The sequence below is a fragment of the Lipotes vexillifer genome, unplaced genomic scaffold, assembly GCF_000442215.2.
Source record: "Lipotes vexillifer unplaced genomic scaffold, Lipotes_vexillifer_v1.1 scaffold732, whole genome shotgun sequence".
Classification (NCBI taxonomy): Eukaryota; Metazoa; Chordata; class Mammalia; order Artiodactyla; family Lipotidae; genus Lipotes; species Lipotes vexillifer.
Genome location: NW_006792596.1, coordinates 4,534,630 through 4,550,617, shown reverse-complemented (window position 1 = coordinate 4,550,617; position 15,988 = coordinate 4,534,630). Strand labels below are relative to the sequence as shown.

The window sequence follows — 15,988 nt, the reverse complement described above, 5'->3', positions numbered from 1 at the left end:
TTCTAACTGTGTGCAAAATTTTGAGGGTTAATGTTCAGTACTTAAGGCAAGATCTATATATACCTAGGCCCTAAAAGAAGCAATTGCTAAATAAAAAGGCAAAATCATATTCAAATCATGGTAAACTTTGGTAGCAATATCAAAGAAATTTTGCCAGTGTGGATTTATCTTAAAGGGCACATACCAAATATTCAAATTCATAGAAAATATAGGCACAAACTTCATGTACTTAGACAAATCACTCAAACACACACACACACGAAAGTGCACAAATACATACATAAAAGTACAGAAACCTTCCCAGATTTTCTCTATCTTGTAAGAACTGTGTGCTTATTTTTTTTCTCTGCCAGGTGGTATTTTTGAATATGTCGAATCTGGCCCAATGGGAGCCGAGGAGCTTGCGTTCAGATTTGCTGTGAACACAATCAACAGAAACAGAACCTTGTTGCCCAATACCACCCTAACCTATGACACCCAGAAGATAAACCTCTATGACAGTTTTGAAGCATCCAAGAAAGGTAATTGATAGATATTTAACTGTATGTTTTCTGGAATTCAAATTTTCAGCTATTCTTAAGAGATTTCTTAATCCCCAAAGTAATTAATAAGTCATTAGGAACATTTTCATGCAAATGTTTCTTTTCAAACTGCACATGAATTTTATCAGGGAAGGTAAAGTGATATATGATTACCTACTGAAAAAAATTGCTTATAACATGAAATGCAGTGAAGTCTGGGATAGTGAAAAATTTTTTTCCCCATTAATCCTTTTGTTTTGCTACTAAACTATTCCTATTTTAAGAACTTTCTAAAATAAAACAATACCATCTGTGGATTTTACGAAGTTTTGCAATCAATTTTTACATTTTTATTTGCATTATATGTCAATTCCACTCTATTACTGTGGTCTCAACTTTCTGACTACCTTGAAAGTTCTGTGGTTCCAAGTGACTTCAAAAAGTCAGTCTAACCTTAATTGGAAAAATTTGAACAACCTTTCATTTGTGTATAGTCTATGCCCATTTTTTAACCACTTGATGTTTCTTTTTGTGACTGAAAATAAATGGCTAATGACATGAAAACAGGATTATATGAAGAAATAATAAAAATACCTTATGAATTTTATTTATTTTATTATTTTGTAAAACTGTGTTTTAAATATAAGAATAGAAATATAATTTTCTGGACTATGACTTTAATACATATATGAAAGAAGGTAATAGAGAAACTATTATTGAGGCATTATTTTAACCAAACAGTTTTAGCAATAAATATGTTTTGAGAGATGTTTTCATAGGCTTACTTTGTCTAAGTAGGTGATCTTTTCTTTTGCATATTTAGGATTCATGTAACAGAAATTAAATTTCATAAAGTAGATTTTCTCAAAGGAGTGGACTTAGAAAGCATTTGTTCTCAATTCATATTTTTAAAGCAATGTTTGCTTTTCTGTAATGCTAATATTGTTTTATTAGCTACCTTACATTCATAGAAATGTACATAATTATTTATAATTCTAACTTGGTACAGATTTCTTCTAAACTCATTAATATTAATGGCAGTTAATAAGGTACAATATTTCTTGAGATGAAAGTATCCTTCTTTTCCCCCAGCTTACTTGTGTTTATCAAAACCTATGTTCTGCTTGCCCTTTGAATTCGTATCTTTATGAATAAAAATAAGTTTCCACATTTCAGAACCATGTCAGGGTGGTGAAAGGTTTTGAAGGCTGAAAAAAAGGGTAAAGGTTATTGTGAAATACTACGTTTGTCATCATAATTGCAAAATAAGTCATTAACTGCAAGACAAGTGCATTTGATTATTGACATAGTTCATGATTATTTCCATTAGGAAGAAGAAGCTCTGTCTCAAATGAAATAATTTAGACCAAAGAATATGGAATATGAGTGCAGTATAAATAAAGTATTAATAGATTTCTTAATGGTACTTCAAAGTAGCAACATAAAAGAAAAGTGGACTAGAATGTTCTAACGACAAACAGCTTACAATCTTGCGAATATCTTAGCAAAATTATGAGGTGGTAAACTCATTTCGTTTTCAAAATATTAAAAAGGATTTACAAATTTTGTCACCCATTAAAAATCTATTGGGAATCCAGTTCCTTAAGTGACTTTGGCCTGAAGCTGAAAAAGCTCAGGTAAGTGTATGAATAAGTTTTTTTGTGAGTTGTTTAAAAGGGTGGATGTCGAGGTTTGGAACTTGTCTTGTGAAGCTCTTTCTTGTCAATCTATTGCTGGTTGGAGGGCACAGCAATATATAAAAAGATAATATAAAGGAGAGATCTAACATAGTTTTTGAATCTTATGGGGCCTCAATAAATATGTATGTAATACTGATATTTATGACTAATTACAAAATAACAAATAATAAATTTGGACATTCTTAAATTTTTTTAAAAAATAATTTTTCCAAGGCAAGAATATCAGCTAAATGTTTAAATGTAAACATTTTCAGTGATATATGGTCTTATACTTTTAGTAGATAATACTGTTTTGCTCCATAAATAAACTTTGATGCACTAGAGCTTGAATTATTATTTGAATCATACATTGCTTTTAAGTGACTCCTCTGATACCTGAAAACTCTATTTCTTATTTGAACACACTTCAAAAAGTTCTATGTAAACTAATATAGTGGTTTTTAACTTTCTTGATTTGTGACTTGTCAAAAATCTGGAGAAGGAAGATCTTTTATTTTCAATGTATGTGAATTAAAACCTGTGTGAGTGAAAAACTTTAGGCTCTAACCTTTCTACTGATTTAGAATTCTAATCATTATTTTAAAAGTAAGAATCTATATATTCAAAAATTATTTATTTATATCATATTGCATTTTTGAAGAAAGTGTAAACTTTTTTTTCCAACTAAAATTTATTTATTAAATATCTCTATGCTTAAGAATCCATCCATTGCATTGTATTTTATGTGGCAAAATCTCTGAAGGAAAATATCAGAAAATTTTGCACAGTAGAATCACAAACTATTTGTGAGAGATTAAATCTGAACACCTAATTGATCCCTAAATCCCAATAACAATTCTCCTTAGTCAAATTTAAATATTTGCAGGGATATACAACCATTGCCTCTTGGAGCAGACTTCCACTTTTGAAGATTTCTTACTTCCCTTAAATTGTATCAAAATTTGTGAGAAACTTCTAAACATTTGCCCTAATTCTTCCTTTTCCAGTCAAATGAAACAAACTTTAGCCTCTTTCACAGGCCAGATCTTCAAATATTTAAAGATGAGTTTCATGTTTCCAGTAACTATTGACTTTCTAGACCCGAACTTGCCAGTTGCTTTAGTGTACCTTATAGAATTTCAAGTCCCGTCACAGTCTTTCTGTTCCCATCTGAATACCTTCTGATTTAATTATGTGTCTCTTAATTACTGTAATTATTGTTGATGTGAGTAAACTTTTCTACAAGTAAATATTGGACTGGTCAAAAAGTTCGTTCAGGGTTTTTCCATAGGATGTTACAGAAAACCCCAAATGAACTTTTTGGCCAACCCAATATAAACTTAAAAAAAGTAATTCAGTACAATATAGAAGACTTATAGTATCCAAAAGCCAAATAAATAAAGACGATTAAATACTTATCTATTTAATTACATACTTTGATGTTCTTCCTACTCAAGGAGATTAATCCCTATGAAATCACCCTCTATGACTCATGTCAGGTTTTGTATGGGTGTTTGTACGCACCGCTTGACCTATATCATCAGATATTTGCAGATACTTAGCTATGTGTAGCCATAGCTTTTTGGATGGGCAGTGGAAGATAAATGGCTTCTGATTAAGAATTTGAAATTGTAGAGAATGACCAGTGAATTGGGGAAAGAACACTATTCCCCGATATGAAGTATTCTTCCAAAATGGACACTCTCCCCTTAAATCCTAGAATATTCCCCCTCTTTCTCCTTCCTCCTCTCCTCCCTTGACATTATTTGTAGAATTATTTGAACATTGAGCTGTAGGTGTCTAGGTGAGTTTCCCTTGTAACAAACTGAAAATGTTTGGAGTTAGACAAAATGTAAAATCAGCTAGATGCAGATGTTATATTAAAGACAAATCTTCTTTCAAGATGATGCCTTTGGGTTAACAATAATAATGTGGTAATATTGGCACACTGGCATCTCTCCCCTCAATATTGACAGACTTCTATCTCCTCTTCAGCCTGTGATCAGCTGTCTCTTGGGGTGGCTGCCATCTTCGGGCCTTCACACAGCTCTTCAGCAAATGCAGTGCAGTCGATCTGCAATGCTCTGGGGGTTCCCCACATCCAGACCCGCTGGAAGCACCAGGTGTCAGACAACAAAGATTCCTTCTATGTCAGTCTCTACCCAGACTTCTCTTCACTCAGCCGTGCCATTTTGGACTTGGTGCAGTTCTTCAAGTGGAAAACTGTCACAGTTGTCTATGATGACAGCACTGGTAAGAAAAATCAGTAGCCTTTGCGGCTATGCTTTAAATATAGGTAATTTTCTGAAACTTATTCGAGATTCTTACTGTATTCTTTTTGTTTGTTTTTGTTCTTTTCTTGTGTTTTTTTTTTAATTAAGGGAAGGAAAACATTTGAAATGAAACATTAACACTAATTTCATACGTCCAAACAAAGAAAAAATCATACATTTTTTTTTCTATATTTGTAAAATAAGCACTTTTGTTCTAGGAAGGATGTTACTGTGAACCATAGTATTGGATGAAGAATAGAGATAGTGTGACATATAATATTGAAATATTCATTCAAATAATTTTTCTACTAATTTCAGGGTAGTTTCCCAGAGTAAAGCCTCAGAACTTGCTGTCACTGAAGCTTATCAAGAAATCCAGGAAAAAAAAAAAAGAAATTCAGACTTTGGCCTTAACATTTTCTATAGCTGTTTATGTGCAAAGAATGTGTGTGAAAAGTAATAACCTTTATATCTGGATAGCACGTTAAAGTACCTATTGAAATACTCTGAGTTTTTGGAACTGTTCATATGTAGATATAGCTTAGGGACTTGAAAAATAGTATTTACTAAGTTGTATTTATTTCCGTGTCTTTAAATGAATATTTGCTGGCTAGAGGTGGTCTGTGCTTTCTTGTTTTAATGTATGTTATTATTTTTATATATGAATGGTTATTTTGAGGTATCAGATAAAAACAAGTCTCAGAGAAATATAAGAACGTAAACAGTAAAAATAAAGTATTAATTTCCTTGGAAGTTATATCGGTAAAGGAACTGCCTACTATTTTGATTATTACTTAGTGATAAGGAATTTCACATTAAGATGTTTATCACTAGTCTAAAGAGTGCTCTTTAAGTTAGAATTTTAAAATATTTTATTCTAGAACATTTCACTGTACCTTTATGTTTACATTAAAATTGAAATTCATTTGAATTTAAATTCTCCCCAAATACACAAGGAGCTCACTTTGTTTATAAATGTAGTATTTAGAACTACATGCAGAAATTAGTCCCTTTGCCAATAAAATTGACCATTTGCAAATTGACAGATAGGAACTCTCCCAAGAGAACAGAGAACAGGGAGTTACAGGGTTGGAAAAATAATGTAAATAATTTGAAAATTTTTAAAACTTAGGATAAGAAAGAGTAAGTCTAAATACACATTCTATTAATGTGTAATTTTGCATTTTTGATTTAAAAAAGTGAAATGTTTGTTAAAAATTTTAACTTTAGAAATACAACAGTAAAAGCCCTTAAAAATAACCTAAGTACCTTTGATGTGTTTTTAAGCTTAAATTAGATAGACCTGTTAAATTTATTGCATTGTTATATTCCAAATCATTACTTTTCTATCATTGGTAAAGTTCTATATGTCAAATTATGAATGGCAGGTTCTGTGTGAATGGTTTCTCTGAGGGTGTGTAATGTGATACTCCAGGGTATGCTCAGTTACAAAATGGTCCACTTATGTTTATGGATGGTCATATATAGAAATATACAAATATGAATACACATGCATGAATCCATAGTTTATTTACTTCTCCTTTCTCTTCTGATATAATTCAGGTGAATTCTGACTAAATATCACGTATCCTCATATGTATATGCACATAAACATGGTATATATACACACATATATGTTATACATATATATGTATGTTATACATGTGATATTATATATTTATTTCTTATTATCTTAAAACTCCTCATAGTAGAAAGAAATTTGGCAAATGTTCAAAATGTTTATGATATACCACATTTCCTCATTATTCTGTTTGTATGTATATGTATTTGACATTTTTACTTCACATATGTTGTTCTTGAGTGACTGAATAAAGAGATAATGGGATTTGTGATCAAGGTCACATCATAGTTTGGTGAAGTAATGTTTCATATGTAGTTGATCTTTTGCTTTGAATAATATTCTAAATAGTTATATCATTGAGACAAATTTAAATAGAGAAACAGTCAGTTAATTAGATGTATATACTTTTAACGGAAACTTGACCTAAGATTACATTTATTAAAATAGCTTAAGCTAGGGCTTCCCTGGTGGCGCAGTGGTTGGGAAGTCCGCCTGCCGATGCAGGGAACGCGGGTTCGTGCCCCGGTCCGGGAGGATCCCACGTGCCGCGGAGCGGCTGGGCCCGTGAGCCATGGCCGCTGAGCCTGCGTGTCCAGAGCCTGTGCTCCGCAACGGGAGAGGCCACAACAGTGAGAGGCCCATGTACCACACACACACACACAAAAATAGTTTAAGCTAATATTTAAAAGAAACTTCACCACTACTATTACTTGAAGGTGGCATCAATACTTGGATATTCCAAAAGTCTTTGATTATTTAAATATGAATGCTAACCTAGAGTCATTACAGAATTATTCATAGAGTAAGTATGCCTTAAAAATCCTCTGAGGGGGGGCTTCCCTGGTGGCGCAGTGGTTGGGAGTCCGCCTGCCGATGCAGGGGTTGCGGGGTCGTGCCCTGGTCTGGGAGGATCCCACGTGCCGCGGAGCGGCTGGGCCCGTGAGCCGTGGCCGCTGGGCCTGCGCGTCCGGAGCCTGTGCTCCGCAACGGGAGAGGTCACGGCAGGGAGAAGCCCGTGTACCGCAAAAAAAAAAAAAAAAAATCCTCTGAGGGGAAAAAAGCATGTTAATGCTCCATTTTATGCACTATTTAATTTAACAAACATTGATTAAGCCCCTGCTACATTCCAGGGACAGTACCAGGTGTAAGTATATGCCAGTAAAAGAAACAAACTCCAGGCCCCTCTTGAGCTTCTAGTTTCTATTTAGGGATATGTGGTTGTTCATGTTTTTAATATTATTGGTAATGAAATAATTGCATTTGTAACTGGCCTTTTAATTTAACACACTTTTAGAACTTTGCTCTTCTTGATTTTTTAGGGGATAGAACTGACTCTAAGATAGAAGATTGTCTTTGAAATGAATTCATAAATATGTAGAAGTAGGCTTTTTTTTTTTTTTTGGATTTTTGGATATGTTTAAAAGTCTCAAGGGGGAATTTTTTTTTTTTTTTTGCGGTACGCGGGCCTCTCACTGTTGCAGCCTCTCCCATTGTGGAGCACAGGCTCCGGACGCGCAGGCTCAGCGGCCATGGCTCACGGGCCCAGCCGCTCCGCGGCATGTGGGATCTTCCCGGACCGGGGCACGAACCTGCGTCCCCTGCATCGGCAGGCGGACTCTCAACCACTGCGCCACCAGGGAAACCCTCAAGGTGGAATTTTAATAACAGAACTTAACAGAGAGTAAACTTCCCAAGTGAACAAGATGACTATTTGATCATGTGGGAGAAAAATCTGATGACAGCTAGGACTGTAAACTGAAATGGGAGAGAAATCCACCTCATACCCAATGAGATAAACATTCATAACTTCATTATGAATTATTTGTGTATCTGCTGTTTACTGCATGATGCAGTATGCATTTTATATATGTTTCTTTTTTCCTTTCCAGATTTATTATGTATGCTATTCCTCCCATTTATATTCATTTCTATTTTGTTGTGCTGTCTGTCCAGTTTGATACATGATAATTATACTTTCATCCAGTTTTGTTCCCACCCCCAAAACAGATGGGATGGTAGATGAAGTATAGTGCTGGAGTAGGAGAAATTCTTAGGACGATGTTAACAGGAGCTGTTTATTTTTTATGATAATTAGCATTTGTTGTTGTCGTGGATGAATGCTTTTAAACACCCTGAAAGTCTGTTGTACCTCTGAATGATGTCCAAAATGATGGAAAAGAATTGGCTTCAGAAACAAAACTGTGTTTCTGTCAGTCATTTTGGAACATATGATTCATTTTAAACATAAACTAAAAATAAGTTGGATAGCTGTCAGCTTGTAAGCAATTCCAGGATAAGTTGTGAATATTTGCTTTAAAATTCCTCTGTTTCATCTTTGTTTATAGATCAGCAGTCCATTAACAAAGAACTCTGGACTGGTAAACAGAAGCCTGGGAGTCTAGTCCCAGTTTTGCTACTAAATTACTGGTACAACTTTGGAAAAGAGAAGAAGGGAATTGAAATGATTACAGAAAGCAGCTGTGGTGCACTAGGCATTGAGGTAGTTGCTACCATATAAACTATTACACTTAATCTTCAAAACAATTATATAAAAACAAACCAATTCTAGGGAAACAGGTTAACACTTCACTATCCTTGCTTCCTCCAGTAACCGGCTTTTCTGCTCACCAGCAGCCCAAGGCAGAAACTTGAACATCTTCCTTGATTCCTACCTTTCTTCAGTCCCACAATCAAGCTCTAATGGTTGTTAATTCTACATCTCTGTGAACTCTCAAATCTGTTCATTTCTTTCATGCTTTCTAACTAATTCTTAAGTCAAAATCTTTCACCTGGATTATTACTAACAGTCTCCCTATTAATCCAGTCTCCACACTGCAGTTAAAGTAATTTTTAAAAATGCAATTCTGACCCATTGTCCTATTAATAGTTTCTCTTGCTCTAAGGATAAAGTTAAAACTTTTTTGGAAGGCTTATAAGACCTGACTTCATCTAGTCCCTGTACCTCTCCAATGATATTTGAGTCTAAATCCCTCACTTATGTCTTTCAAATTGAGCCATTAAATTTCTTTCAGGTTCCAAAAATACTGTCCAGTCCGCCTGTTTCTCTCATTCTGGCCCCAACTCCTCCTCCCCACTAAGCACCCACACACATGCACGTGTGTGTTTGCACACACACAAACATTCATACCATCTGGCTTAGATGTCACAAAGAAAGACTGTCCAGACCCCCAGCTCCCAAGCCTGGAATAGGTCTCCCTCAACATATCCCCATAGCACTGCAGTACTCCCATGACCATCCCCTATGAGAACATTCATCACACTATGAATGACTTTTCTTGGCTGACTTTTCCACTCAATCAAATACACATCTGAATAGGATGGACCATAAGGCTGCCCACTATTCTATCGCTAGCACCTAGGTATTACCTGGCTCATGGAAATACCTAAATAAATATTGAAGGAATGAATGCATAAAAAGGTATTATTATATCCAGTGTTTAGACAAAGAAGCTCTAATGGATTAAGTAATCTGTCAGAGGTCATTTTAGGTTAGGTAGCTCTTTAGTACTTGCCATTGAGTAAATAGATTCAACAATAATCATTTCAAAAATTTTATAAGATATCTGGAGTGAATTGTGCTTATATGTTAAGAACAATTAAAATATATTTACTCATTTACTTATTTGAGCAATCATTATCAAGCACCTTCTGTATACCAGGTGCTATGTTCAGCACAAGGGACAGTATTATAGGTAAAACTTTGTCTCCATGTGCTCAAAGTTGAGTGAGGGGGAGATAGAACATGTGGGAAGGATACTATTATAGTGTGTCAAGTGCAGAGAGAGACAAGAAAAAAATATTGTGGCAGCTTAGGAGATGAATAGAGACATGAAAAGAATTTAGGGGAGGGAAGGTTTTAAAGCTGCCTGGTAAAGGCAGAGGAGAGTTTTGGAGAGGATGCCATTATCATTAAGTTATCATAAAGGACAAGTCGAAATGCTTCAACTAGAGAAGGGGCATAAGGGTGTAACATGTGTAAATGTGAGGATGCCTGAGAGCTGGTTTGTCAGGCAACGACAGGCACTTCATTACGACTGATCATCAGAAACAAGGAAACTGAGGAAGGATGAGGGAGAATGTATAAAAGGCCAACGTAGGAGAAATAAAAAAGAGCTTTTTACTAGCTCCTTTGCTCTGGAACCTGCATGTTACAGCAGTACCAGTCATGTTTCTATGATGTGAACCTGCTTTCCAGATCACCGTTGAGTGCCTCAGGGATGGACATACACCCATTCAGTTCCTTTCCTAGGAAATCAAAAAAGAACACAGAGAGAGGGATATCCACTGACTGGACTATGGGTTGAAATCCTGGCTCTGTTGTGTAATTTTCAGCAAGTTATTTGACTAAAAACTTGAGTTGACACATTTGTAAATTGAAGATAATGTATATACATCAGGGGATTGTTGTCATGATGAGTGAGATATGCAGAGTGCCTCATGGTGCCCACATAGTAGGAGCTTAAAACTCTCAATAATAGAAATGGCATGTGGTATGTGCCATTTATTCCTTACTATACTCTAAGAAAAAGGAATCGTTATTGGGCCCACTTTTTAAAATATGAGACTATTTAGATGCAGAGAGTTGAGATAATTTGCCCAAGCTTTCATAGCAAGTAAATGGAAGGTCTGGGTTTTGACCCAAGGAAGTAAACTGCAGAAACCACTTTGTTAAATACCGTGATATAATGGTAGTTATTGTGTTTTGATTTGGTTCATTTTGTTGTCATTATTTTACTTTAAGAACAGGAATGACACAATCAGAATGATTTTGGTAAAGGTTCTCTGACACCAGTGTGGAGAATGCATTGAGGCTATTGAGATACGGTAAGGAATAGGACAAGACCAGAAGCAAGAGAATTTCTGAATTAGTCAAGTTGAAAACAAGATAATAGTCTCAGTTAAAGAGGTTTTGGTAGAATGATTTTGAAGCAGAGAATTCTAGGAAGATTTAGGAGATACAAACTGTAGGACTTAGTAAGTAAATAAGTGAAGAAGTGATGGAGACAGAGACAGTAAGGATGACCTCTATGTTTCTGGTCTGGGTTACTCATCAATGGCACATTTACTAAAAGGAAAACAAGAAAAAGAAATGTGGGAAAGGGTATAATAAATCTGGTTCTTAACACATTAATCTTGAAGCACCTCAGAATCATCCAGTGGTGTTGGAGGTGGAAATCCATCTTGAAAAGTAGGAATTTAGTATGGGCATATAATGCTCCCAGTGGCATTTTTCTCTGCTCTCCATTTGGACTCCTTTGTGATATGAGGAAATGAAGACAATTGACAAAAAACTAGGTCATGGTAGGTCAAGAAAATTCAGAGTTATGCTAGTGAGTAGGCAGTCGTGGAGATGAATATAGACATGATAAGAATTTAGGGGAGAGAATGTAAATTTTTTTTTAAATTAATGAAGGAAAATCAGTATTTTCTTTTAGATATTAATATTTAACAAACTTAGCTTTGATTAATTTCCATGGTATGAAAAAGAAAAAAAGGCCAGGGCCTTTATCCTAAGCAAAAGCAGAAATGATTTCTTTACTAACTTTATTAACTTGAATGAATTCTACTTATAGACTATGTTCTAGATACATCTGTGTGTGCTTTTGGAGTTAGTAAGAGTAAAAAATTATTTTATTTTATTTTGCACCTATATTTAAATAGGATAAAAAATAATTCAATAGAAGTTGATGTGAAAAAATATATTTCTAGAAGATACTAACTTTTGAATAATACAACAATTTTTGTGTTATAAAACATATAACCAAATAATTTTAATTTTATTTAAAGGAGTGGGGTAATTTGGATCTAAGATGATTATATGTTATATGTTCTAAGTGCAAAGCTTCAAGTTCTCTAATCCAAAGTGGAAATAGCTTCAAGTGCTCTAATTCCAAGTGGAAATACAATTAGCAATTATGAGTTAAACCTAATTATTAGGATATATCTGATTACATAGCTTGGTGTATTAGTGTTTCCACCATGTTGGTTTTGCATGAACGTAGGTTCTTTATTTCCATTTAAGCAAGCCTCAAAATTATTTGTAATATTATTACTTAAATTTTGATTACTCGACAGTATTTTTAAACATATTCATAGAACTAATTATTTCTCTAAGTTTTAAAATCTTTAAAATATTGCCAACCCTAAAAGACAAAAATAAAATTTTTAATCCACAATAATCATACAATTCATATTTCTGCAGATAGTGAAATAAATACATATGTAGGTCTAAAGAAATAGAAGAAGCAGGACTTGTACCAGACTTCAATGACCAGTAGTATTTGCCTTTATTTGGAAAGAAAAAAACTCATAAAACGAGAATAATTCCCTGGTGATGACCAAACACTGCCAGTTTTCTATATTTAAATCTGGAACATATTGGCGTGAGCATTCTGGTAACTACTTTTCCCTTAGCCTTTTCCTGGTCTTGTCTGTCTCCTTCTCTATGCAGTGTAGGGGAACGATAGTACTTAAACTATCTCTCTGATGCTCTTGACGATTTTGACTACTCCCTTCGTCAGTGAAAGACTAAAACTCTCCTTGTTTGGCCTCTGTGCCATCATTCTCTCCTTGTCGTGTCCTTCTTTTCAGCCATTTATTCCCCTTCTCATATTCTTAAACTCTTTTTTCTTTCTCTGTTCCTTAAAAGCTGATGCTGTTCAGGTTTTATTCCCAGGTTTCTTGTTTTCTACTTGTTTACCTCACTCTCCCTAAAGCCTTCCATCTGACTCATGCCTTTTCACTGCCTGTATGTTGTAGACTTGCTGCTGGACACCTTCAGTTGCTTCTAGCAAGTGACAGACTCAGAGATTCAGCCACCCATTGGTCATCTTTATTTGGATGTCCCACAGGCACATCTCACCCAGCATAACAAAAGCCAGACTCATCACCTTTATTCCAAAACTTGCTTTTTCTCCTAGCTTTCCCTCTTTATCCAGTTGCCCAGCCAGATTCCTAGTGGTCATGCTAGATTCTTGTCTTTCTCTCTCCCTCATTTCCAACAGATCGCTTAATACTTCTCATTTTTAACTCACATTTCTCAAATTTACTTCTGTCCTCCATCCCTACCATCTGTTTTAGTTCACATCTTTATCGTAAACCACCTAGACCATGTTCTGCCCTCTACCCTATTTAGGTTCATGTCTCTGATGCAGACAAAATGGTGTTTTTAGAAATGACAATGTGCTGATGTCATGCCCAGGCTTAAAGCTGTTTGGCGGTTCCTCAGTTCTTGGAAAAATGAGTTCTAGTTCTTCAGCATGACACATGCAGCCTTCATCATTGGTACTGTCGTGCCCCTTTGATTTTATTTCCCTGGTATTTCCTCTCTCAATATTTATGCTACAGCTTTCCTTGAATAATTGTAGTTCTCCATTACCAATCATGCTCTGCTATCTCAAGTTTCTTTGCTGTGCACAATTTGTTCTCTCAGCTTGTTATGCCCTTCTCATTTGGTGATCTGTTCACCACCTTCAGATGTACCTTAAAATATTCTTACAAAGTAAACTTGTGAAGTAACCTTCCCTGACTTCTACCTGTATGGGTTGGTATTTCTATTCTTTGTATAATGCAAGAGTTTAGTTGATAAAATAGTTCATCATCAATTTTATAGTACAGTTTTCAGCATGCTCACCTGACCCATTTAGCAGAGGTGATGATTTCCTGAACCTAAGAGCTCTAAATATTTTATAATTAATTCCTCCATTTATTTGCTTCTTCCTTTGTTTTTTTAATAACTTATTTCTTTATCTGGTTCACAAGTAATTATCAAACATTTACTATGTGTCATCGCTGTTCTAGGTACTGGAAGTACAAGAGTGAACAAAACAGACAAAAATTCTTTGCCTTGTGGAGTTTGCATTCTAGTGTAGAGTGATAAACAATAACAAAATAAATATGTATATATATAGCATCAAATGTGATAAGTGTTATGGAGAGAAATAAAGCAAGGGAGGCATATAAGGAGTACAGGGAGGGAGTACTGCAATATTAAGTTGGATTGTTATTAGAAGAGACCTTATTTAGAAGGCGAAATTTGAGCTAGGACTTGAATGAGCTGAGGAAATATGTCGTGGGAGTTCTGAAGGAAGAGTCAGATAAAAAGCAAAAAGGTAAAAAATAACCAAGGGAGAAAGAGATAAAGAATTCTAAGTAAGGCAGTTTTTTTTTGTTTGTTTTAGTTTGGAGAAGGATTTTTTAAGAAACTGAGAATTGAAGGAGATTTTTGTGACATCTGTCATTTTTTTATATGTGTATATGTGTTTATGTATATATGTACATATATGTATATGTTCCATTACTTCTTTGCAATAGTAATGTCATTTCTTTAAAAATAACTCAGTGTAGAGACTTTTCCACATAGAGGCTCATTTTTATATGAATTACTTAGTAGTGATTATGGTCCATAGCATTCACCCATAAAATAGTGATAGGATTCATTTTTAACTGAGACAAGACTTCAGGGAAAGAAGAAAAGAAATAAATCTAACATATATTCATTTCTGCAAGATGTAATAGATCATTTATTGGATACTTGATTAAAAATAAATTGGTTCAGTATCAGAAACACTTTTTAAAAAATTGAGATCCTGAATGGATTAAAACCTAGGTTAGATACTCATTATACATCAGGTGAACATGACTGCCTTCTAAAACAGTTTTCTGTTTCCTACTGAACATTGTATAAATGTTTATCTTGCTTTAATATAAGGTATGTAAACTATATTTGGGGACAGAGTCCTCTAGACGCAAACATGTAGAGAAAGCAAGAAAAGAGTTAACACCCAAATTCTAGACAGGCTAATTGTACATCATTATTTCAGATTTATTCCAATTTGGAGGTGGTACAGTGTCTACTATTCATATTTCAGTGATTCAAAAAGAAGCTCAAGAAATGAATTGTTTTGCATAAATACATTAAACATGTATTAAATCTATCCTTGGCTAGTAAAAGCTAATGACGATACAAAGCCTAATAGACACCTCTCCTTGCCTTCTTATAATAACCAAAGACATTATTTTACTTGTCATAAATATTTGCATTTCTGTAAATTCAATCATCTTCCATTTGATAAAACAAAGTTAATTATATAACAGATATTAAAATTAAAATCCAAAGCACTGGTTCTTAAATTTAATGGATATCAGATAATGGAATTTCCTGGGCTACTGTTAAAACTAGAGATTTCTAGGCCAGCTCCTATTACTCAGCAACTCTGGCTTTATACTCAGGGACTTGCAGTTGGAAAAGGAAACATAGCTAATTGTGATTTGCATTACTAATGTTTACCAGTATGTGGTTATCTCTACTTCTAGACCTCAGGAGATTGAAGGTCCTTAATTTTTTTTTTTTTTTTTTTTGCGTTACACGGGCCTCTCGCTGTTGTTGCCTCTCCCGTTGTGGAGCACAGGCTCCGGACGCGCAGGCCCAGCGGCCATGGCACACGGGCCCAGCCGCTCTGCGGCATGTGGGATCTTCCCGGACCGGGGCACGAACCCGTGTCCCCTGCCTCGGCAGGCGGACTCTCAACCACTGCGCCACCAGGGAAGCCCAGTTCTTAATCCTTGAATTTAGGTGTGACCACGTGGACTGCTTTAGTTGGTGAAATGTGAGCAGTAGTGTTGCTTGTTTCTGGATGGAAGCATTTAATTGCCCGTCACATAATTCTCCAGCTTACTCATTCCTTGCCATACCAGTTGCGCTATAAGTTTGAAGTATCCCAAAATACTGACCCAAAATATCAAAGAGAGCTGCCTTGAGAAATTACTTAGATCTACAGCAGACTTTGCTTTTATGCGGCATAAAATCTTGTTCTGTTAAATTGCTATGATTTGGGAGATGATTTTTCCTATAAAAGTATAACCTAGTCTAGTAGTTCTCAAACTTTAGTGTGCATTAAAATCATTAGGTAA

The 15,988-nt window shown here is 35.0% G+C and overlaps 1 protein-coding gene across 3 annotated transcripts in view; it reads left to right on the top strand.

Annotated features, from left to right (window-relative positions):
* Positions 1-15,988, top strand: part of GRIK2 (glutamate ionotropic receptor kainate type subunit 2) — a 668,512-nt gene that overhangs the window by 250,998 nt on the left and 401,526 nt on the right. For all 3 annotated transcript variants that reach the window (XM_007465776.1, XM_007465777.1, XM_007465778.1), the window contains exons 2-3: positions 354-521; positions 4,196-4,453. In XM_007465776.1, coding sequence (XP_007465838.1) covers positions 354-521; positions 4,196-4,453 — 426 coding nt within the window. The remainder of the gene's footprint in view (positions 1-353; positions 522-4,195; positions 4,454-15,988) is intronic.